This window comes from Strix aluco, chromosome 26 (assembly GCF_031877795.1).
Source record: "Strix aluco isolate bStrAlu1 chromosome 26, bStrAlu1.hap1, whole genome shotgun sequence".
Lineage (NCBI taxonomy): Eukaryota > Metazoa > Chordata > Aves > Strigiformes > Strigidae > Strix > Strix aluco.
In genome coordinates, this window is record NC_133956.1 from 3,241,850 (window position 1) to 3,264,710 (window position 22,861).

At 57.9% G+C, this 22,861-nt stretch overlaps 1 protein-coding gene across 8 annotated transcripts; it reads right to left on the minus strand.

Annotated features, from left to right (window-relative positions):
- Window positions 1-4,717: 4,717 nt before the first annotated feature.
- On the minus strand, window positions 4,718-20,835 carry TRIT1 (tRNA isopentenyltransferase 1). Of its 8 annotated transcripts, none has more exons than XR_012626444.1 (12): window positions 20,654-20,835; window positions 14,206-14,349; window positions 13,642-13,737; window positions 13,279-13,427; window positions 12,236-12,378; window positions 11,839-11,950; window positions 11,219-11,331; window positions 10,246-10,323; window positions 8,279-8,388; window positions 7,819-7,936; window positions 7,113-7,234; window positions 5,216-5,355 (listed from the first exon to the last, which is right to left on the minus strand). XR_012626444.1 is itself a non-coding variant. In XM_074850816.1 (12 exons), exons 1-11 carry the CDS (start codon window positions 20,831-20,833, stop codon window positions 6,678-6,680), a joined length of 1,401 nt encoding a protein of 466 aa, XP_074706917.1. In that variant the 5' UTR covers window positions 20,834-20,835; the 3' UTR covers window positions 5,232-5,355; window positions 6,656-6,677. The 8 variants fall into 8 exon arrangements, 4 of the variants coding, with proteins under 4 accessions (XP_074706918.1, XP_074706919.1, XP_074706917.1 ...); XM_074850816.1 differs by lacking the exon at window positions 7,113-7,234 and adding an exon at window positions 6,656-6,835 and having other exon boundaries at window positions 5,232-5,355; XR_012626446.1 differs by lacking the exon at window positions 7,113-7,234 and adding an exon at window positions 8,031-8,090 and having other exon boundaries at window positions 5,344-5,355; window positions 11,167-11,331.
- Window positions 20,836-22,861: the final 2,026 nt, after the last annotated feature.

Genomic DNA, 22,861 nt, shown 5'->3' on the forward strand with positions numbered 1-22,861 from the left:
ACACCCCTGGACTCGTCCCGCTGTGGCCACACTCCTGGGGCGCGGGGCCAAGCCCCCCGGGGTTTGGTGTCCCGCCAGCCCGACGGCGCTCTCCTTCCCGCAGCCTTCTTCCCACCAGGCAGCCGCGGGCAGCTGCCTGCACTGCCGGCCACCCCTCACCGCCCTGCACGGCCCCCCCCCCCCACTGCTGGGGGGCGATGGGCACCCCACATGTGATACCAGGACCCCAGGGTGCAGGGTGGCTCTCTGGTGGCATGCCTGTGCCTCAGTTTCCCCCACCTGTGCAATGGGCGACAACCACTGTCTCCAGCATGAGCTGCGGGGCGCACGGGCAGGGTCCCTACAGCCCCCTGAGCTCTGGAACCCCCTGAACTGCTCAGGGTGCCAACATGGGGACACCCATCCCACCCACCACAGCCCAGCTCGGCCCCCACATCCCCAAAGCTGCACAGGCACCCACCTGCCCCCCCCCCCAGCCACGGCAGCCCCAGGGGATTAGGAGCAGCACAAGAAGGGGACAAAGACAGGGGGAGACTTGGCAGCCCCCAGCCCTTCGGATCCCGGCATTTCCCGGGCCCGGTGCCAGGCTCTGGCCGCGCACACCCGAGCTTTGCCGCCAAAGCCGCCGAACTCCCGCGCGGCACGGGGCGCACACGCTGTTGCACAACCTCGGCCAACCGCTCCTTTTATTTTTAGGCTCTTGCGACATGGCTTCCTCGCAGCCCGCCCAAAACGCCGCCAAGGCACGAGATGGGCCACGGGCTCCGCAACGCCCTGCTCCAGCTGCCGCAGCTCTCAGAGCAGCTCCACGCACCAGCCGTGCCTCAGTTTCCCCGTTAGTTACCTTTGCCCACCAGCCCGGCAATGGCAGCGATGCCAGTCAGCCCTGTGGACCCCAGGTAGGCGCTGAGGGCTCCCTCCCACCGCGCCCATCACCCAGGGCTTCGTTAAATCCCCCTCGTGCTCTGCAGCACAACGATCCCACCTGGGAACTGAGAAGAGGCCAGGACACGGCTCAGTTCGGTGGCTGCAGCTGCCGTGTGTCTGCAGGAGCCGCCGTCCCCAGGTGACACCGTTCCCCAGATGGTCCCCAGCCTGTCCAAGGAACCGGGACAGGATCGTCCTCCCAGTGTGGGAATTGGGGTGGGAAGAGCTGGGACAGTGTCATCACCCAGAACCTCCAACTGGAGTTAAGGGACAGTCGGATCCTTTAAACCCACCAGCAAACACGGGTACAGACACCAGCTGGTCACCGGTGCCGGGCGAGATGGCAGCTGTGCCACCGTGCCCCAGTACCGGCCGGCTCCTGGCGCAGAGCCGCAGCCTGTAACGTCCCTCCCGGCCCCCTGCGGTGCTGCCTCTTCCTTACGAGGGGAGGGCTGAGGCCAAACTCATGCCCCATCCGTGGCCTCAGCTCCCGCTGTCCCCCACACAGCACACGGGTGAGAAATTTCCTGCAGGATGAGCCAACCGGAGCCTTTTATAGCCAAAACATGGTAAAAAAAGGGAACCAAAAGCTGGAGGAAACAGAGGCAAGCGCAAGTCCTCAAACACTACAGACAGATGTTGGATCTGAGATCAGCAAAGGGGTTTTGGCTGGTTCGAGCTCTGGGGATGGCGCCACAAGCGAGAGCAGCGGGGCTCAGCCAGCCCCACCTGCCCGCGCGGGCAGCGAGCAGGGGCCCAGCGTGATGTGGTGCCACGGCAGGGGCTGGGGGAGGCTGGAGGCAGCGAGCGATGGGGATGCGGGCGGGGGGACGCTGCCTGTGTACCTCTGGCTGTCAGAAGCGAGGATTGGGGCTGCACTGGCTGCCAGCGCCCCTGTGCTCCTCCCGGGGCTGGCCCCTGGGACCTGCATCACCAACCCCGCCTGGCACCCAGCTCTGCCAGGGGCAGGAGCCCACCCCAGCACCAGGCCCAAACACCAGCACCCAAGTGAGGGGACTCCTCGGAGGACAGGCAGCGCCCTGGGGACGATGCCCCATCAGCGAGGGGACGGGTCTTTTCCAGCTCAAGCTCTCCAGCTGCGATGCTCAGCCGGGCCAAGGTGCTGAGGACTTCGATTGATGGCGAGCCAAACCACGCCAGGCCTGGACTGTTTTCTAATCCCAGTGTAATTAATGACCTTATCTTTGGCCAAAGCCATTTAGATTAAGTGGCTGGTGTGATGGGCTCGGCGGCTCCGGCTGCACAGATGGAAGAGCTGCGTTTGTCTGGGGATTAGCGGAGGGCAGATGGAGGGAAGTGCCATTCCCCATCCCCAAACCTCTCGGCACTGACAGCAGCCTGAAACCTGAGACCACAACAACTTTCTCAGCGAGTCCCGGCCAGGACTGGAGAGCGATTTCGCATTGTTTGTCCCTTCTGCAGGAGACCGGGGAGGCAGGCAGGGCCTGGAGCGAGAGGAGCAGGAGCTGAACAACCTGCCAGTGCCAGGAACTGGTGCGACCCTTGCCAGGAGCTCGATCCCAGTCCCGGCCTTGAGTCCTTCGAACAGCAGAAGTAAAACAGACACCAGTTTCTTCCTTGGAGAGCAAATCATCGCCAAGATGCTGGCAAATAAAAACCTGTGTCCTCAGCAACAGCCCCTACCTCTCCGAGAAAGCAAACTCACCTGCCTCTTGCTGCTGGCAGGATCAGGGTGTGCTTCCACCTTCCATTTCCTGGTCCAGCCACAGCATGAACAAGGAAGGATGACAGAGCCCCGTTCTCCTGGGACACCTGGGAGCTGCTCCCCGGAACACAAGGCACCGCAGCGGGCGGCACGGAGCAGGGGGAAGGCCTGGCGGACCCTGCCCAACCCTGGCTGCAGCACAGCCTGGTAGGAGCAGGCTCATGGCCAGAAGAGGCAGACTAGCAGCTACTGTGGTAGAGGAAAAACATTTATCTGTGGGGATAACAAAGTTCATATTAAACCGATTAAGGATATTAAATCCATTTCTAACAGTATGGTCATCTGACTGCACTCAGGAGACAGAGCATATAATCTTTCCCCTCATTCACAGAGCTGCCCCGGTGATCCCAGCCTGGTCTGGGGAGATGATTCAACGTGTCTGTGCTGACCGTGCTCAGCACATCAGCGGCGAATGGGGCCTTAGACCCGGCCTTACACCCGGCCTCACCTGCACCTCATCTGTCCAGGCTAGGAGAACACAGTCCCACGCCATGACCCCTCGGCCGTGTGCTCCAGTGCTGGGCTGAGCCCAGATCCACGTACGCTTGAGTCAGCGGGGATGGCAAACAAGTCTGGGCTGGAGAAGAGGCTCAGCTGGCGCTGCACAGCCCCAGCGACACAAATGCAGCGCCCAGCACTTCAAAGCTGATGCCCAGCTCTGCCCAGTGCTGGCACAGAAAAGCCAACCCAAATTCCCAGCTCTTCCCTGTGTATTCCCTTCAGTCCGAGCTCCCCAGCCACCCCACACCCCTATCAAATGGCCCAAGGCAGCCGCTCCACAGAAATAATTCACAGAATCCCAGAATCATCTCGGTTGGAAAAGACCCTGAAGCTCCTCCAGCCCAACCATGAACCTCACCCTGACCGTTCCCAACTCCACCAGATCCCTCAGCGCTGGCTCAACCCGACTCCTCAACCCCTTCAGGGATGGGGACTCCCCCCCTGCCCTGGGCAGCCCATTCCAACGCCCAACAACCCCTTCTGCAAAGAAATCCTTCCTAAGAGCCAGTCTGACCCTGCCCTGGCACAGCTTGAGGCCATTCCCTCTTGGCCTGGCGCTGGTTCCTTGGCTCAAGAGACTCCTCCCCCCTCTCTGCACCCTCCTTTCAGGGAGTTGCAGAGGGCCATGAGGTCTCCCCTCAGCCTCCTCTTCTCCAGACTAAACCCCCCCAGTTCCCTCAGCCGCTCCCCATCAGACCTGTGCTCCAGACCCTGCACCAGCTCCGTTGCCCTTCTCTGGACACGCTCGAGTCATTCAATGACCTTTTTGGAGTGAGGGGCCCAAAACTGAACCCACTCATCGAGGGGCGGCCTCACCAGTGCTGAGCACAGGGGTCAGATCCCTTCCCTGTAATGATCAGTGCTGAGGAACACAAAGTGGAGGTTTAATCTAATTAATCCCCACCAGAGCAGGCACCTCCAGAGCCGGCGATGGCAGATCCACCCACGCAGCCCTTCCCCTCGCAGACTGAGCCCCGGGAGATGGCTCTTGCCACACGGTGCATCGCAAGCAGCTGAAGGAAAGATTTGTGCTCTACCAACCCAAAACCCTCCCAGGAGGAACCGTCTTGATTGTCTTTGCCAGGAGAATCCCAAATGCCCTGGAAAAGGCCCTCCCGGTCGCACCCAGAGCGGCACGCCGGGAAGCGGGGCGGCACAGACGGCGCTCGCGTCCTCCAGGAACGACGCTGCGGAGACCAACTGCCTGGCGGATGCGGCACAAGGAATTCGCTGCTCAGCAACACAGATTCAAATGCCGGGCCGGTTCCCACTGCCAAACCACAGTGTAAACCCCCGGGAATTCAGCTTTAACTAGGACAGACTCATCTGTTGCAAACTTGATGAGATCATTTCCAAGTTCCTGTTTAACAGGTGCCAGCTCCTTCTGCACCTGCTATGTGCGTAGGGATCAGGCTGCCTCCACCGAGCTGAGAACATCTGCTCAGCTCCCTCAGAAGCTGCAGAAAAGGTGACTGGAAGAAGGAACCAGGCCTGGACATCCTTCCCCGTGCCTAGAGTGTGGAAAGAGCAAGAAAACTGCACTTGTTAACAGGGAGGGAAACCCCCAATAATCTTGCAACTTTATTTTTATATAAAAGAAAAAAATCTCCTCTCCACAATCAAGGCAGTAAGAGCTGACCCAGCTCTGGAGTCGCACTCCTGGCCAAGCCGGAGGAGCGCCGGGTATTTCTGTCTCGGAGAACGACACGTTTGCATGCCAGCAAGATCGGCTCAACTATTCCAAGGATAACGCTGCGTCTCTGGCAGGAATTAACGCTTGGCATGGGAGGATGCTCCCAGCACCCTGGCCCCGGGGCCCAGCCCTTTCCAGGCAGGGCTGGGGAAGGATGGGAACGGCGCAATGAGGCCGCATGAAGAGGATCTGACGGAGCCGACAGCCTTTGGCCGTCACTTACACACCTGCCTCATCCTGAAAAAAATGACTCAGCTCGTCCGGTTCAAGGCCACCCAGGACTAAATGGCTCCCTCGCCGTGCGGGTGGAAGCGCGGCTGCTCCCCTTCGCCGGCTGGTTTGCAGGCCTATGGCAAAAGCAAGCTGCTGTCCTCGGCCAGGGTCTGTGTGCCCTCACTGTCCCCCTCAGCCTCTGCAGCACGGCTGGCAGCCTCCAGCTTCCTTCTCTTCTTCAGGTGGTGCAGGTGGGATTTGGATCGTGTGTGAGCTGGAGGAAAAGGCAAACAGAGCGTTTAATTCTGGGGAACTTGGAGAAGGAAACACCCGACCTGATCCCCCCCGGCGCAGCGCAGAGCACCCTCCCTTCCCACCCCCCCGCACAATTCATTCCCACGGAAAAGTGAACTCCCAAGCCCTGCCCTGGCCATTTCTCAGGACACTTTTAAGCCAAACTATCGGGGCTCAGAGGGGGACAACCCTTCCAAGCCTTCTCCCAACAGCAGGAAGGACTGGGAGAGGGAAAAATCCTCGTTCTCTATATGCAAAAAAAAAAGCCCAGATTGTCAGGACTCAACTCTCCCAGCACGTCTGCTCCCAACTGAGACACGACGCCGGGAGGACGGGAGAAAGGAAAGTGTTACCAAAGAGGCGGCACATTGCAGGATGCGGGAGAGGTTGTGCAACTCTCCGCCACCCCATGGAGCGCTGCCAGGATCATTTGTAAGCCTAGATGCCTGCACCACAGCACCGGGGATATCCTGTACACCTACAGAGCGGCTAGGGATGGAGCCCGGAGCATAATTACACTTTTGCATAACTCCAGGGCAAGGCCCTCGGCTACGAGAGCGCTTCAGCAGGAGCGGGGTGGGAACAGAGGCGTAATCCCAAGGATGCAACTTGTACTGACACAGCAGGGCAGCGGGAGATGAATTTCTGTTTGAAATCACATAGTTAAGGACAGTAAAACCTCCTGCAAAACCTCCTGTATCAGTGGTATTATCTAAGTAGAAGGCGCTTTGTCTAACCAGACCAATGTACCATCCTAGCAGGGCGGTTTTGCTATTTCCAAGAGATCAGAGCAGCAATTAAAGCAGCAAACTTTTCAGGCAGGGCCTTAATTAAGCAAGGGTATGTGCTCACTGAATCAAGGCCCTCAGGTGTTTTCCAGTCATCCTTTTCTGCCAAAGGATAAAATTACATGCAAAGCTGCTGCTTTATCACAACGCTGTAGGGTCACCCTCAGCTTGAAATAAAAGTCTCACCTCTTACAATTTGTCTCAAGCAGCACCAGAGCTTACAGTGGTCGGAAGAAGCGCTGACTGCTGCTGCTGTCGGGGTAGGTGTGCTCTTTTAAGCCCATACAAATTGTAAAATTAGATAAAATTTTAAAATCTTCCAGAGCCAGTGGGGTACTGGGAAGCAGTTTCCAGAACTATTTGTAACTCGGCTTAAGAAAACAGACCAGATTGCAGATCGACTCAGCTCCCACTACCGTTTTCACTTCCCTTTGAGCTTTTATATTTTGCAGTTACTTGTAACACCCAGGTTTTAGACCATTTTTCTCGCACCATCTGGGGATTCAAGCCAAATTCAGCTGGATGCAGAGAACAACAGCTGGTCTTGGATGAGAAGGATATTGTCGTCATCTATCAGAATTTGGGATGACATCGCTGGAGCACACGCAGTCGCTGCTGTAGTGTTTGGGGAAATCTTGAGGAGTTCCCACTTGGTCACAAAACCTGCCGGACCTGGGAGGAGGGCACGGACCCCGATAGCTTTCAGTCCTCTAGTTCTGGAGTAGGCAGAGCTCCTTCAAAGCCCCTCCAAACTGAGACTGGCTAAAACAACAACTGATCTCACCACAATGAGCTTCCTATTCTGAGCCAACTCCCATCTTTGCTTTCAGCAGTTCCCTGGCTCAATAGGAATAAGTGACTTGTTCAAATCCAACAACCAACAACCTGGGAAATTTATCTCTGCATTGTGCCTGCATACACTGCATTTGGGCAACACATGGAGATTTACCAGTTTCACTTCTGCAGCCAGTTTCTCCACTACTTTTTGTTTCTGGTTCTCAGCATGAGCCTCGGAGCACAGATAAATTCACTGAGTTAATCTGGTTCCAGCTGAGCTCTTTTAAAGTGAGTCTATTGAAAATAGAAAATCCCTTTCTATTACCATTACAGCTAGGAATACTTTTTTTTAAAAAAAAAAAAAACAAACACACACGCGAATAGGAGATATTGGAGCAAAACTGAGCTATTAAAACATTAAGAAACTTTCATTTTAGACAACAAAATTTTAGAAGAAACCTATTCGTTCTGTGTTTTTTGACAAAGTATCTAAAGTGCTGAAAAGGACCAGCAGCGCTGACTAAACACAAGACAGCTCTGAGGCCTGATGCTACGTATAGATCCCCACGTCTGGCATGAGGGCAGAGAGCAGCAGTGTTTACTGGGTGCCGGGGAAGGGGGGGGGAAGCCTGACAGATGGCTGCTGTGGCACAGCTCCTGCACCCCCTCTGGGCTTGCAAATGGCTGCTTTCATACACAGGCTGTAAACAATCCTTGAAAGCCCAAGATCATGTGCCGAGGGTCATCCGGCCAAGCGGAGACAGCCAAGGAAGCGGCTCTGCTTCGGAGAACTGCCTCACTCCATCTCTCCACATAACTGCGCTCGCCGTGCCCCCTCCCAGGCCCTATCCTCTCCTCTCCTCCTCACCAGATCCTACCTGCCCACTCCCTGTCCCCGATGATGATTCTGTCGCAGAGCTCACACACGCGATGACTCCGTTTGTTCTCATTTACATCATACTTCATCTTCACGGGCTCTGCTGAGGGCTCACGTCCCTGTAGATTAAATAACGTCTCAAGTTGGTTTCTACTATGAAAATTTGCTGCCTGGGTTCACTTTGGTAGAGTTTGGGATGTGAACTTGCCATACCTGGACACTAAGATTAGCAGGACAGACACTGCAGTTTTACCATGCAAGATGAGCAGAGCACTGTGCATTGGGAGAAATTTTCAGCTTAGAAAACAACCCTCTGCCACTGTGAGGAAAGCCCAAGGCTGGACAGGTACACAGACAGCCCCACTCATGGGAGAGATAAGTGTCAAGTTATGGGGCCTGGAGACTATCAAGAAGTTGGCTTCTCAGCCACAGCTCACGTGTTAACTCCAGTTACCCAGTACCTGGATGAAGCTCTCCACAATCTCCAGAGCAGGTTTCAGCACATCCTCCTCCCACCGCAAGAGATCAGACACCTCCAAGCCATACACCGGCGGCACGTTGGGCCCAGGACCTACGGAGACACAGAAAGGCAGGTCACTGCCAGAATCCCCCCAGCACTGTGTCCCAGCACCCACGGGGCTACGCTGTGAGCTGGGGGGGATCTGCTCTTTCCTCTCTAACTGTCCTTCAGCATTCAGAGCAAATGGCACCAGCCTTTCCAGAGCCAAAATTACCAAAGACTCAGGGGAGTTGAGCCAAAATTACCAAAGACTCAGGGGAGTTGAGCCAAAATTACCAAAGACTCAGCTCAGGGGGGACCACTCTTGCAAATAGCAAGAACACCCAAGACCTCAAGCAAGCATCTCCATGGTTGTCTGCCTTTGGGACAGCGTTATGAAATCCAAGCACGCCGACAGCCCATCATAACAGCAAACACTTCATCATGGCTGTGGTCCACAGGAGGCTGCAGAAGATCAAAAGCTACATCCAGGCACAACGCCATCACACAAAGCTTACAAGGAGATGCAGGCACGGAGTCTGAGTGTGGGTGCTGGTTCCCATTCAGAGCTGTAATTCCTTGTGTGGCTGCCGGGGCCAACGCTCCTGGCTCACAGTAGCCGGCCACAGCCGGAGATACTTTACTAATGCCTCGACCTGACAAGGCATGGTTTCAAAGCCACCCCTTTGGCCTCTCCCAGCCCGGCACAAGGGCATTCGGGGGCTTGCTGCGGCCCAGCTGGGGCGAGATAGCTGCAATCAGAGAGCGCCTGCTCCCTCCGGCGACGTCGCCGCCGTGCCATGGCTCACCTGCCCGCAGGCACCGGGCACACGGCCCCGCTCGGACAAAGCCATCAAAGGCTGCCGCGTGCCAGCCTCCAGCAGGTGCTGCTTTTTATTGCCTTAACCACAAACAAGCTCCCGACTGGGCTGATCTGAAGCACACCTGCCACCAGAAAGGTGAGACACAGCCACCAAGCACATGGCTCCAGGAAAGCTCTTGCACCTCGTTCAAAGCCCGTCTTTTGATTCGAGTTTCTCCCTGCCTTTTGTTTTAATATATTTTATTGTTGTTTTGCCCCTACGAAGCACCTTTCAACAAGTGCCCGGCTCCCAGCTGCTGCTACTGGCCCTGCTCCAAAGCTGGGGCTGGGACGGGGAAGTCCTGCTGGCTCCCAGCCACCGCGGTGAGTGCGGCCCAGGCTACGAGCAGCCAGTGGGCTCCTGTTCCTAATCTGGAGGGCAGCTGCCAACTGGGCTTTTCATCCTGTGCTGGGATCGTGTGGGGGTGTGTGGGGAGAGGGACCGTGCTGGGCACCCCTTCCCCAAGCCCCTTGGGAGCTGTTGGCAGGACAGGCTGCAGAGACACTGTGACCATCACCATCTACTGCTGCCCGGCATGGAGCTGGGCCTTTGCTCACCCTGTTCCATTGGGGTATTGGCCATCCAGATGGCCAGTTTCTGTTGGGAGGGGGAGATTTGCCCTTGACAGGCAGCCAGGGGTCCAGGGGGAGCAGTGAGAAGGAGCTGGCGTCCTGTGTGCCTGGGCAGAGAGGCTGTGGGCAAGATAAACATGGTCAGTGCCGGGTGGGCTGCCTCAGGAGGGCCGAGCAGCTGCTCTGCAACCCAAAAATGTGGGAAGAAATCGGGGCTGAGCCCCGTGGCTGGACTGGGACACTCAGTGCCTTCCTGGAGGGATCTGGCTGGCAGCAGACACCTGCAGAGCCAGGGCAGCCCAGGACAGCAGGAAGGATCCAGGCAGGATTGTCTGATCTCTGCCAGATTCACGTCCCCCCCACACACACACAGCCCCAGAACAGAGGAGCCACTGCTCTCCTCTCTCGAGCTGGGAGCAGAAGATGTGCTGAGGAGGGATGAGACGAGATGCGAGAGCAGGGATGGCAAGGCAGGGCAGGAACAGAGGACTTACGACTCAGGAAGCGGTTTCGGACCCATTTGTTCTGCCTCCGGGCATATCTCTTGGTCACCTGTTTCAGGGCCTGGATCCCTTTGAAACAGAAGGAGTGAAAAATAAAAGCTTTGTTTTTATTTTAGGAAGTAGGACAAGCTGTTCAGGGGCTGCACTGCTCTCGTAACGCCTAACTGAATACTTGTCTGCACAAACAGAGCCCAGGACTCCTTGTCCTACCCACGGTGGGCCCAGAGGATGGTTTATCACTGTACAACCTTTCAATATTTAGTAGGAGACTTATCGTATCCCTATCCCTCCATAACCGACTCCTGAGCAGACACAACAAGCCCCTTCTGCACCAGACTTGTTTTTAAGCCTTTTATCATTTTTGTGGCTTCCTCAGCCTCCATCTCCACTTCACACCAAACCCTCCTCGAGCAGACTGACTTCGCCCGGGACCTCCGCTGTGCCGAGAAGCAGAGCAGCTCTCCCCTCTAACAACATCTGTCCAGACACTCCAGGACAACACATGCCATCAAAAAACACATTGCTGCTGACTCATCTGTGATGTGCTAGATCCCCAGATCCCTTCCCACCATCCTGCTGCCGAACCAGATGTCGAGTTCTGCTTCATCCCTTCCTTCTAGCCTTGTTCTCCACAGCACTCATACCCCAGGTGGGGTCCCATCACCCAGGTCACCAGTGGACCAGCTCCAGATCCCAAGTTACGCTGTGCCCAGTACATCCTGCAAGGAGGCCTGGGGGAAAGGAGGGAGGAATTGCTCTGGGTGTGCCCAGAGATGCTCTCCAAGCACTGAAAAAGGAGTCCCTGCTCCTCTGGGCTGGCAGAAGAGGAAAATGCATGGAGAAAGGTGCAGCTCAACCCCAACAAGACCTGCCCTGGGTTTGAGCTTGGTTCAGACCATCAAGAAGTGTCACCTGAAGCTGCGTGGGGCTGAGGAACGTAGGGCACGCAGGGTGTTCCTCCCACCTTTTTGCAGCAGCAGGGCACTGGTTTCAGGTGAGCAATTCCCCTCACTGACGAGGTACTCGTGGAACTCCTTGAAGCCGATGGACTGGAAGATGCCATGCTGGTAATCCTGCCTGGAGAATAAGAGAAGAGACAGGGCTCAAGGCAGTCTCCTTCAGAACAGTGGGAGACCTCAACCTTCCCCATAATAGCTGAGGTCTCTGCGTCTCGCCACAGAGGACCCCCCAGAGGTGACACAAGCCCATGGCCTCAGGGGACAAGCCAAGCCAGGCACACACAGGGACACAGACTGGTGCCATCAGTGCCAGCCCATGTCAGCTTTGCTGTGTGAACACTCAGGCAGCACCAAGTAATTTTTACTGAAGGGAAATGGTCGCCACTTGGCGGGTATGGTCCAGACAAAATTAATTCAATGCTGAGACCCACAGGGACTCTGCTGGAGGATCTGGCTGGTTCAGAGCTCTCTGCTGATGGTGCCCCCACAGAGGCAGGCACTCGGCCCGTCTGCGGGCACAGGCGCTGCCAGGAGAGGGCTGGGAGCAGCGATACGTTTGAGGTGCTGCAGGGAGAGTTGGTCCAGGCCCTGCATGGAGCAGAAAGGGAGCTGGTGTCTCACCCACCGGTTCTCAGCCACCTTCTCTCGGTTGTAGCGCCGGTGGAAGTCCCGCAGCTCCTCCAGCAGTCCTGCAGCTAACATGTCATCCACCCGCTTCTCCAGCCGCTGGTCCAGAGCTGGGAGGAAGAGAGCAGGACACGCTCAGCCACTGGGAGCCACTGGGAGCCGTGCCCTCAGGAGGCCCACGGCTGCACAACGTGCCAGGACACGGCTCGGCACTGCCAGGCTCCCGATCCACCCGAGGAAGGCAGAGCCCAGCAGGCGAGGGGAGCGAGTCCTCTGCCGCGCCCACTGATGCCAAAGGAATTGCTGCCTTGTTCAGGGAGGAGGCTGGGGCAGGAGCAGGGAGTCAGCCCTAATCCTGCGTCACCTCAGCCAGCCAGCCGGGAGCCCCCTCTCACCTGCCTGGTCTGCATGGAGCCACAAGATGCAGGAATGAGGGTATTTCAGGGGCCCACCTAAGGGCCCTCCACCTTCCTCCTCCTGCTGCTGGTGCAAGATTTCACTATGGGGGATCCCCGTCTCTTCAAACACTTGGAGGCTCCTGTAAGCCAAGACAGACAGAGCTCAGAGGCTGGGTGAGGATGAGCTTTTCCATTTCCCCAGCAGCCCCGGGGGCTCCAGCAAAGGGAACCGCAGACATTCGCTACGATCCAACCCTCTCATGTGGGGGGAGGGCAGGTTTCTGCCTCCTCCCGTGCCCAGCATCCCGAGCACACCCAGGTCCTGGGGGTGCAGCGCAGAGCAGAGCACAGCAATGGTACCCAAGGAGCCCAGAGCACAGCCACCCACTCCTGCCTGGCACTGGGACAAGCCCTGCAGGGAAGGGAACAGGGTTCTGGCTCCAGCCCTGCCCTTTCCAGCCAGGCAGAGCTGCAGGGAAGGGGCCAGCGTTGCTGATGCTGCGAAGCACCAGCTCAGCCCAGCCCAGCCCAACCAGGGAGGTGGAGGAAGTTGTGCAGGGTGCCCAACCCTCCGTCCCCCTGCACCGTGCGAATGGGGTGGGCGGTGTTCTGCTCCCCCCGGGCCAGGGCTCGGCTGGGATGGGCCCGCCAAAGCAGCAAGCCTGGTCTTGCTGCAGTGCTGTTCCCACAGAGCTCAGGTATGTTACTCAGCCAGCACAGCAGCTTGCTCTTTAAATAGCTCCAGATAAACCCTGCTGCTGGGGCACCGCAGCAGGAGCAGCCCCGGTGCACACAAGCCAGGAGCAATGTGCTGTCCTGGAGCCCAAAGGCAGTTCAAGCTGGGGGCTGTGTGGCCAAAGGTCTCAGATCCCAGAGAGCTCCCCAACACCAGTGATCCAAGGTCCCCAAGCACCTTGCTAAGGGGTTAGAAGCACTCGCCTGGGACACGAGACCCATCCCGCCGTGCTGCCAGGCACACAATTCCCTCAGGAAGGGGTGCTGGGCCCTGGCACCCGCTGCCCCCAGCACGCCAAGCTCACCTGGCCAATTTGCGCTTGTCGTGGGGGTGCAGCTTGGCCGCCATCTCAGGGTCCACCTGGCTCAGGCGGCGATGGAGCTCAACGCCATCCAGCTGCTCCAGCTCCACTTTTCTGTCAGTGACCAGCCCAGGGGCTGTGCTGGCCTTCTCCTGTGGGGCACGAGACAGCCCTGAATCAACCCACTCACCCACGTGCAAGGCTAGCACAAGCAAGAAGATCCCCCAAACCCACAGGGTGAATAAGGGGCTTTTGGTTCTCCTCGCCCCACTCTAGCAGGGGGAGCATCATGCCTGGTGGCAGGAAGCCTGTCCTGAACACGGGGCTCACCCTTTCCCGGAGGGATACGCAGCCCCACAACGGTACCTTGGTGTTGATAAGGACCTTCCAGAGCAGGGACTCGATGTAGTAGTTGGTTCCTCCCACAACAATCGGGATCTTGTCTCGGGCAAAGATATCTTCTATGTGCCACAGTTAGGGAGCGTAAGCAGAGATGCATGGCAGGGAGGGAGGGCTGTGGGAAGCAGCAGCCTGGGGCCCAGACCCCACTCTCCCAGCCCCAAGGAGCCAGTGAGGTTGCAGGACAGGGTTAGAGGTGTCCCTCACCTCCCACTCTCCTCTGCTACCTGTGCCAGCTACCACCAAAATTCAGGGACACCCAGGGACTGCCAGGGAGGGCAATACCCAGCTCAGCACTGCTGTGGTGCAGTAGAAATCTTCCCCAACCAGCCCTGAGGAGGGGCTGCCCTGCGCATTAGCTGGGTAAAAGAAGTTCCAAGCCCCCCTCGCCAGCAGCATCCTCTGAAAACTGTAGTTAGCTGCAACATGGAAAGCCCAAGGCTGATGCAAACACTGATCTCTCTTGCAGGCCTGGCTGTGGAGGGGGGAAGTCCATATCTGCTCGGCCAGGCAGGCTGCAGCGTAAAAGGATATCAGAGCCACGGCTTTGTCTCTGAAATCCACCACCGTGTAGTTCGAGACGAGGGGATCCACAAAGCTGATCATGTGGTGTCTGCACAGACGCTGCTCCTGGGGAGAAACCTTGTTGGTGATGATGTCCAAGCCCTTGTACACCTGGGGAAGAGGAGAGCCTGTGATTCACCTCTGCATCCCGCAGAACCCTCACTGACCACTTCTCCTTCCCCCACGCACAGCCACTCCCTGTCTCAATCGCCCCTCCAAGCCCCTCGCCAGTCTCTGGAGAAGGGAGCAGCACAGGCAGGGGCACATGTCCTGTTCAGGCAAGGCAGCAGGAATCTCGCCAACGCCTGCTCCTGCCAGGGCCAAACTGCCTCTCTCTGGTGTTTGTTCCTGCCCACGGGAGATGAACCATGAGTCCAACCGCTCACAACTGCTTTCCTGGTCTGATCTAACCCTGCAGTCAGGGATGGAAAGGCTGATCGAGAGATCAGAGCAGGGTGTCAGAGCCCGGTCAGCGTAACCAGCCAAGCCCAGCTCTGAAGCACAGAGCTCTGAAACAATGAGGGCAGCTGCCTCCAAGCTGCCATCTCCTCATCTGCTGCTGTTGCAGCTAAAAGCTCAGGTGTGCCTCTCTCTAAACACACGTCTCCAGCACAGCACCAAGTCTCGTTCGGGGACGAGGATCACCGCTTCCCGTAACCACACAAAGATCTCTCTGGATACAACATGCAACTTCATCCAGCCTCCTAAACACACACCAACGGTCTCAGCTCATGCACACTTTAAAAGCCTGGCGTGTTGCCTGCTCTCACTGAGCCAGCCAGATACAGAGGGGAGCAAAACACATCGATGCAGGTCAGTGACCCCTGGGGAAAAGAGGCACTGTACTGTACCAAGGTGCCAGGAGACACTGGTGAGCACAACCAGCAGCACCTCGCTGCTTCAAGGTGCGTCTTCAATCCCGAGTTTGGGATGTACACCCTGGGAGAGCACTGCCGAGAGATGCTGGCACTCAGCTGGAGAGCACAGCAGAAAGAAAAACCACCCAAACCAACCTCTTGGGAGCGTTCCTGGGAAAGAGCCAAGGCAACCTGCGATCCCAGCAGCCCGCATCCGAGCCACAGCCCAAATCCCCCCTCCAGGCTGCATAAAGCAACCGCCACAGCCCAGCCCGCAGACCCAGGCGGTGCAAGTACCAGAGCCACCTCAGCTTGGCATCCCGTCCCCACGGCTTGGCTGGGTCCTGTGAGCAGAGCCCTTCCCAATGAGAGCATCTTTCACCCAGCAGAGGGGAGGAGATTCCTTGGTCTGCTCCCCACAGCATGCAAACACAACCCTCCTCAGCGTGGGGTGCCCCTGTGCCCCAGCACCACCCTGGGTACACCTGTCTGTGGGTGCTGTGAGGCTCCGCAGAGCTGCAGACAAACAGGGATCAGAGCGGGGACCCGCACCCTGAGGGTGCTGGCAGCAGGCACGTGGTCGCAGTGGGGCACATAAAGCCCTTCTGTCCAGCCCAGCTCTGCACCGTGCCAAGGACCAAGCACCCTCCGTGCCAGGCAGTGGCTAAGGCTCTGCTTCGTGCTGCGGTCACAGGGATGTGTTCAGCTCCCAGCACCTTCCTGAACAGAGCAGTCTCCCAGCTTGGGATAAACTAGGCTGGTGGGAGAAGTGACTGGAAATGGCTGTACTCATTTTCTCCTCCATCAGCCAGAAACCACCCCAGCCAGAGAGCCAGAAACAAATTTCCCTCTAATCCCCTTGGAGAAGCTGCCAAGCCTCTGGCTGCAGCGTGGCCTCCACCCATTGCCTCCCCTGGTCCCAGACAGAAGGACAAGGTGACATAGAGGTGACCCACGGGCAGAAGGCACGGAGTGGCAGCAAGGGACAATCCGAGGTTAGTGGAGCAGGGAAGCCCGATCCCTGCCTGGAGCAGTCATGCGAGCTGCTGGGGCGGCTGAACCGGCTGCAGCCCGGCAGACACTCCCCATCTTGCTTAACTCTTGCTGCTTGGAGGGCCAGGGCCAGCTCCTGCTTCTGGTCCCTCAGCAGAGAAAGGCTCGCCTGGGGGCAGGAAGCGAGGGGGGAGCAGAAGGGCAACCAAATGCTCTTCCTTTCTGTCCTGCAGAAACCCAGCTGGCTCCAGGGGATGGCGAGCAGGCAGGAGAGGCCCCGGAGGCAGATCTCTGCCAACATGCCCCGTGGCTGGCTGCAGCCTATCGATCCCCTTCCGATCCCCTTCCACTCCCCAGCCCAGGCTGAGCACCCAAAGCCTTTGAATTCGGTGAGTTTTGGCTCAGTGCCTTCTCTCCCCCGGCAAGGGCCAGTCCAGCCCTCCAGCTCCTCCGACTCCCACTCGTCTGCCTGAAATCACAGTCCAGGCTAACGGGGAGGCTCGCAGGCAGCCAGGAGCTCCCAGTGCCCTGCACGGACAGAGCCGGGATTTACAGTTCAGGCTCCAATCTCCCAAGGTTCTCTCGGAGATTAAACACCAAGAGCCTCCCCGAATATCTGGCAACAAGAGGAGGAATGCGGTGTCAGTGTGTGGGCTGGGAGGAAACAAAGGCGGCCTTTTACACACACCCAGCAAAGCCCAGAGAAGGTTTCCACCAGCTGGCTGTCGGCAGGGCCTCGCACCGAGACGTCCTCCCAACACTCATTTCTATTTTCAGCAAGCAGCTCAGATAAGCCTTTGTTGCTTTCTAAGGCCCCAAAACAGATTAGCGACAGCCTGGAGCAGCAGGCCTCCGAGGCACCGAATACAAGCCAGGGACTAAAGATGCTTAGCCTTGACAGCGTCCTCCCACCTCTGTCGCTGAAACCCACAGGCAGGTCAGCCCCACAGCTCACAGCGCTTTGCTGGCAGGTCAGCGCCATCTCCCCTTTTAAAGGGTGGGGAAACTGAGGCAGGAGACAAAAACACCAGTGATCCTCAGGGAACGGTGCCTGTGAGAATCCTCAGCCCGCAGCCCAGGAAGGGTGGGCTCTCCCAAACCCTCGCTCTGCCACCAGTTTCGTGCACAATCCCAAACTCTGTCTCTTTGTCACCATCTGCACTGGAGGGGGAAAGGCACTGTCCTTGCCCTGAGTGCAGGGAGCACAGCAGAGGTGACACGATGGCTGTGCAGCACAGGGACCCCAGACACATCCAAGCCACCTACGGCCAGGAAAAGCGTGAAGATTTCACAGGGGCCAAGGGATCTCCCAGCCGGAGAGTGGCATGGAGGAACCAAACCATGTCAGGGTGCAAGGAGAGCACGATTCACTCCCTGCTCTGATCCCCGCCACGAGAAGGATGTCAGCAAAGGCTCTGAAGATGTCCTGACTTACACACTAACTGGCAAATGTACCCAGTGTGCTACAACAGCCTCCGGAGAAGGGCTGCATCGCCAGTCCAAGGTGTGAAATCCAGAAGGGGCAGTGGGATCGGGAGCGGATGGGACCCTGGCACCGGGATCGTTGCGCACTCACTGCTCACCCAGGACTGAAGCAGCGGGACTGGCTTCACCCTGCCTAACTTCCCCAGGGAATGACTTACTCCTAAAGGAAACTCACTGGGATGACAAATGGCAACAGAAAGGACAAAAAGAAAGATTAAGAGCCCATCAGATTAACCAGAGCTCCTGAGCTGCATGCAGGCAGCAGCTAAATCTGTAATTTGACCACAGAGACTCAAGGCGGTGACGAAAACACCCTGGAGATAGAGGGGTGACTGTGTGTGGGAACAGGTGGGCTCGGGGCTCCCCGGCCCCTTCCCCAGCCTGGCTCCAGCTCCAGCAGCTGCCCAAAACACTGCCAGCATTTGTCAGAGCTCCGCAGAGCCCGCACGGGCTGCAGCGATGAATGGACAGAGGGGGCTGAGGGCGACACAGTCGCTGGCAGCTGTCAGTCGAGAATGAGCAATGGGATTTTTAAAACCCGTCGACTCTTCTGCAAGGACACCAGAGCCAGCTCTGCATGGCAAGAGGGATATGCAGCAGGGAGACGATATTCCACGGGAACAAAGCCAGCAAGAAAGCAGACCCAGTTGGCTGGCTGCGGCCGCCTAAGCGGGGCACGGGGGTTAGTGGAGCGCGGTGGGGGAGGCGCAGACGCACGCTGCTCCGGGCTGTGCCTTCAGGCAGCTGGGGCCGTGGAGAGGCAGGGCTCCCGTGCCGAAAGCACGCTGTGCTATGGCATAAAGCAGCGAAGCTGCTCAGCTCTCGCTGCACAGTCACGCTAGAATGAGATTAAAAGGAAAGGAGGACAAGAGCCACTCGAGCCCGGATGCCATTGGGCGCCTGCAGACAGAGTCCTCCCAGCGCCTGCATTCCCATAGTGGGACCTGAAACAACCAGAGCACAAAATACACGCTTCAAAACATCCACCAGTGTGAAATGAGAATTCGCAGTGTGCCAGTCGGCTCCAGTCACGGCGGCAGAGCTCAGGATGCAGCAAGAGCCTCGTGTTTGCAGATTCACTCAAGCCAACAGCCGCTTCCCCAATATTAAACCCTGCTGTAGGCTGGGTTGATGGTCACTGCAAGGTCTGAGAACCTCGGCATTCATAGGACACAAACAGGCACGAATAACCAAACAAAAGCTCTAGGGCTTGTCCGGATCAGGAGGGTCAGTACTAGTAAAACCTCACCAGCCGAGCTCTGCTCAGAGACATTTCTGATGCGGACACTAGAGCAGAGTAACTCGCCTTGGAAACTTAACGGCAGCTGCCTAAAAGCCGCCCCAGCCCAGACCGGGCTCAGGCAGTCCCACCTCGGGCTCAAGGAGACCAAGATGGACGTGCCAGCCCTTCGTTAGGGAACACACGTTAAGGGCTCGCAGCACCAGCAATGCCTGGTGGTTCACAACGGCTGAGCCAGGCAGCTGCCTGCAACCAGGCAGCGCTGGACAAAGCTCATGCATCTTGCACAAACATTTTGCCCCTGCAGGATTTTGTCAGTTCAGCTCAGACCTCAAACACTCTTTCCCCAAGAGCTGAAGGAAAACATTACATAAAATTAAAGCTTTCCGTCTGCTTGCTCCAAATTCAGGTGAGGGAGTTTTTAAATTTATCTCTCTAGGATACAAACAGGCACCAGTATCAGCAGCCCAGTGCAAGAAACCAGGAGGTGGCCGCAGGACAGCGAGAGTCGATCTCTGAGCAGCACAAAGGGCAAAGGGTGTTGGCAGAAAACACCCTTTTAAAAAGCATAATAAATATGTTAAACATTAAACTTGATGGAAAGCTCAGGCATTATAGAAAGAGAACAGTGAAAGTGTTGATTAGGAAGGAAAATATTTTGCTAAACAATAACAAAATCCCTGCGGTGGCTGAAATCTACATCTTGTGACAAAGCTGAATGCAATAAGGACCAAAAAAATGAGGCTGGGTTCCTCTGTGTTTACTGACCCTGAGCGTACGACTGATATATTCCACGCTGCCGCTTGCAAGAAGAGAGGAGACCACAGAGACTGTCACTGGCAAGTAGCAAATATCATTTTTAACATTCCTTCCCATATCTCGTTGGTGTCCCTTTGCTGGTGACCGAGGAGGGACGCGCTTGCCTTCAGCTGCCACGTTACAGCCTCGCTCACCGCTGCCTCGCCAGGTCTCCCCGCCGGGACGCGAAACACAACGCAGGGACTGGCCCTGACCGACGGGAGCACCCCAAGGCCCGGGTCCAGCTGCAGCTTCTTGGGCAGGACTCGCACCACGTCCCGACCCAAGGTCCATGTCAGCAGACCCAGCTCTGCAGGAGCTATCCTGGGTATCGCTTCCTACCTATTAACTCCAGCTGCTGCATTCCCTTCGTCTAACTGCTCCTTACACCTCCACGAAACTGTTTGCGGGTTAAAATTAAAACACCCTTGCTTTGGTTTCCTTTCAAAAGATGAATTTATTAGGGGGAAGGGAGGTTGAACAAGCCCAGCTCTGCAGTTTTGGTCGTGCCGCCTCGTTCAGCGCGCACAGGCGAGGCACGGCACGCGCTTCCCCCGAGAGCAGGAGAGGAGATGGTGACAGCGCTCACTCGAAAACAAACAACTGACCACCCAGACGGGGCACCGGGGCCAGGCCGGGCCCTGCACCGGGCAGGATCCATCCCCCAGGGCTGTCCCGCACAGGCACCCAGCCACGGGGCTTGGGGTCCCCGGGGGAGCCCGGCCTGCAGCCCCGCGGGGCTGGGCCTCTCCTGGCCCCGACCAGGCCCTACTGCCCCGCCGGTACCAGGCCAGGCTGCCGCGCGGCACCCTCAGGCAGGCCCGGGGCCCCGCCGGGGATTCCGGGCCTAGCTCCGGCCTTCCCCGGTCCCCAGGCCCGGCCGCGGCCTTCCCCGGGCCCAACCGCGGCGCTCTCCGAGCCCCAGGCCTGGCCCCGGCGCCTCCCGGTTCCTGGGCCTCCCCCGGGCCTACTCCCGGCCTCCCCCCGGGCCTCCCCCCGGGCCTACTCCCGGCCTCCCCCCGCAGGCCGGGCCCGGCCGTACCTGCATGGAGTCGGCGCTGACGATCTCTCCGCCGAGGCGCAGCCCGAGCTGCAGCGCCAGCGCCGACTTGCCGGTGCCGGTAGCGCCGAGGATCACCACCAGCGGCCGCGGCGGCGGCGGGGCCCGGCCCAGGCACAGCGCGGCCGCCGCCATGGCCCGGCCCGGCCCGGCGGCTGCCATGGGGACGGGCGGGCGGGACGGGGGCGGGACGGGGCCGCGGCCGGGGCCGGGGCCGGGGCCGGGGCCGGGGCCACCCGCGGGGAGGACGGGGGCCGAGCCCTGTGCCCTGTGTCCCTCTGCCAGGCGGGGTTCCTGTCCCCAGCACGGGTCCCTCCTCTCGCCCCCGGCCCCATCCCTGTCCCCTGCCCTGCCCATCCCCGCGCCACCGGCCCCTTTTTCGGGTCCCCCGGGCACCCCTCACCTTCAGAGCCCCCCGGCCCCCCACACCCGGGCCGTGTCCACACGTGGGGTTCTGCCCCATGGTACCTTGAAGGGGGGGTAAGATGGGGTGGAAAGGATGCTGTTGCCATAGCAACGGGGCAGAAAGATGAGTGGGGCTGTTGCCATAGCAACAGAAAGGAGCGCGTTGCCGTGGCAACCGCAGCCTCCACGGAGGCTCGTCCTCCCTATCGCCACGGCAACAAGAGGAGATGAGGAGCGGGCGACTGTCTCCGTGGCAACAGAAGGACGGGAAGGCAGGGAGACGGTTGCCATGGAGATAGCGGGAGGAGGGTATATCTCCGCGGTGCCTCTCTCCCTGGCAACACACATCCTTTGCCATAGCAACAGGGAGCAGGAGGCTGTGGGCCGGGGAGGGGTGCGGGCAGCCAGCCCCCCTCCGAGGGGAAGGGATTATCACCGCCTCAGGAAACTGTCCTAAAAATTTGCCAGCCCAGGCGTGAAGGCAGCACCGCGCCCGCAGCATCCCCGGGCCGGCTGAGGCTGCCCCACGCCAAACCGGGGCTGGCAGGAGTCAAGCTGCGGTGGGAAAGCAGAGGCGGTTTGGGGGGGTGTGGTAGCAGGGGCAAGGGGGTGGGTGAGTCACAAGGAGCAGGGTGTGAGCAGGGCAATGTGTGTTAAAAAAATAACTGTCAGGCCTGGCAAATGCTGAATTGTGATGGCTACGGCCAACACTTGCAAATTGTAGCACTGAACCAGCACTGTCACTCTGCTTTCCTGGTCCTTACCGTGGCAATATGAGAGGAGGCATCTGCTTTAGTAACCAGGGAAGTTTCAGGCAGATATATATTTATGTATGTGGGCTTTAAGCAGGAGAACTCAAGGGTATGTGCAAAACTGCAACTGTTCCTCAGTTTGATTTGAGACCGACTACATTTTCCACTGATAATGGTCTCAGCTCAGGCCACAGGATCTGCACATCATTTCCAAGAAAGAAAAATAACATTTTAAGCATCCTGTGTGCCTTCAGCATGAAAATGAAAAGCACACCTTAATAAAAACGCTACTGGGAGGGTCACCTTGAGCTGAAAAAAGACACCAGTCTGCAAGTGTCAGTGTACACACAACAAAAATAAACATCTGAGGGACTGGTATATCTGGGCTTTGTTTTCTGCGCATGGGCGAGGTGTCAGATTTAGGTCACCCTGCTTCATGTTTAAGCTGTGGTTCCTGCGAGCACCTTTTAATACAGCTCTAAAAAGCTTTGACACAGCGTGATGCAACATGCAGAAAGCGTGAGACATTGCCGGAACCAAAGGGAAGGGGTATTTAAGAGCGTCCGTGCAGAATCATTGCTTTTTAAGGCTGGCTTCCTCCGGGTGACTGAGTCTCCTGCAGCAGCAGCAGCAGCTCCTCTCTTCTGACTTCTCAGCAGTAACAGGATCCTGTGTCCCTCCTGCATTTAGAGTAAGACTTTTGCCACCAGTATGAAGGAAACCCAAAAGCATCGGGTTCAGGGACAGCAGGGAGAACACACATATATATAAAATTTCATCCACTCGGCAGATCTGGGTATATGAAGTTCTCCGATGCCCCTCGAAGCGAGCGGATTGCATTCCCCCCTCCCTATAGGGTTACTGCCAACCACAGCCCCGGTCCCTGACCCGCAGGGCAGCGATCGCCCCACACCGACCGCCCCGAGCCCCATTAGCGGGGTTTACAGTTACACCAAAGCCTCCTCTGAGCCCAGCGTGGGCTCTCTGCCCCTCCTTACCAATAAAGCCACTTAAAAGGAGGAAAAATAATCCA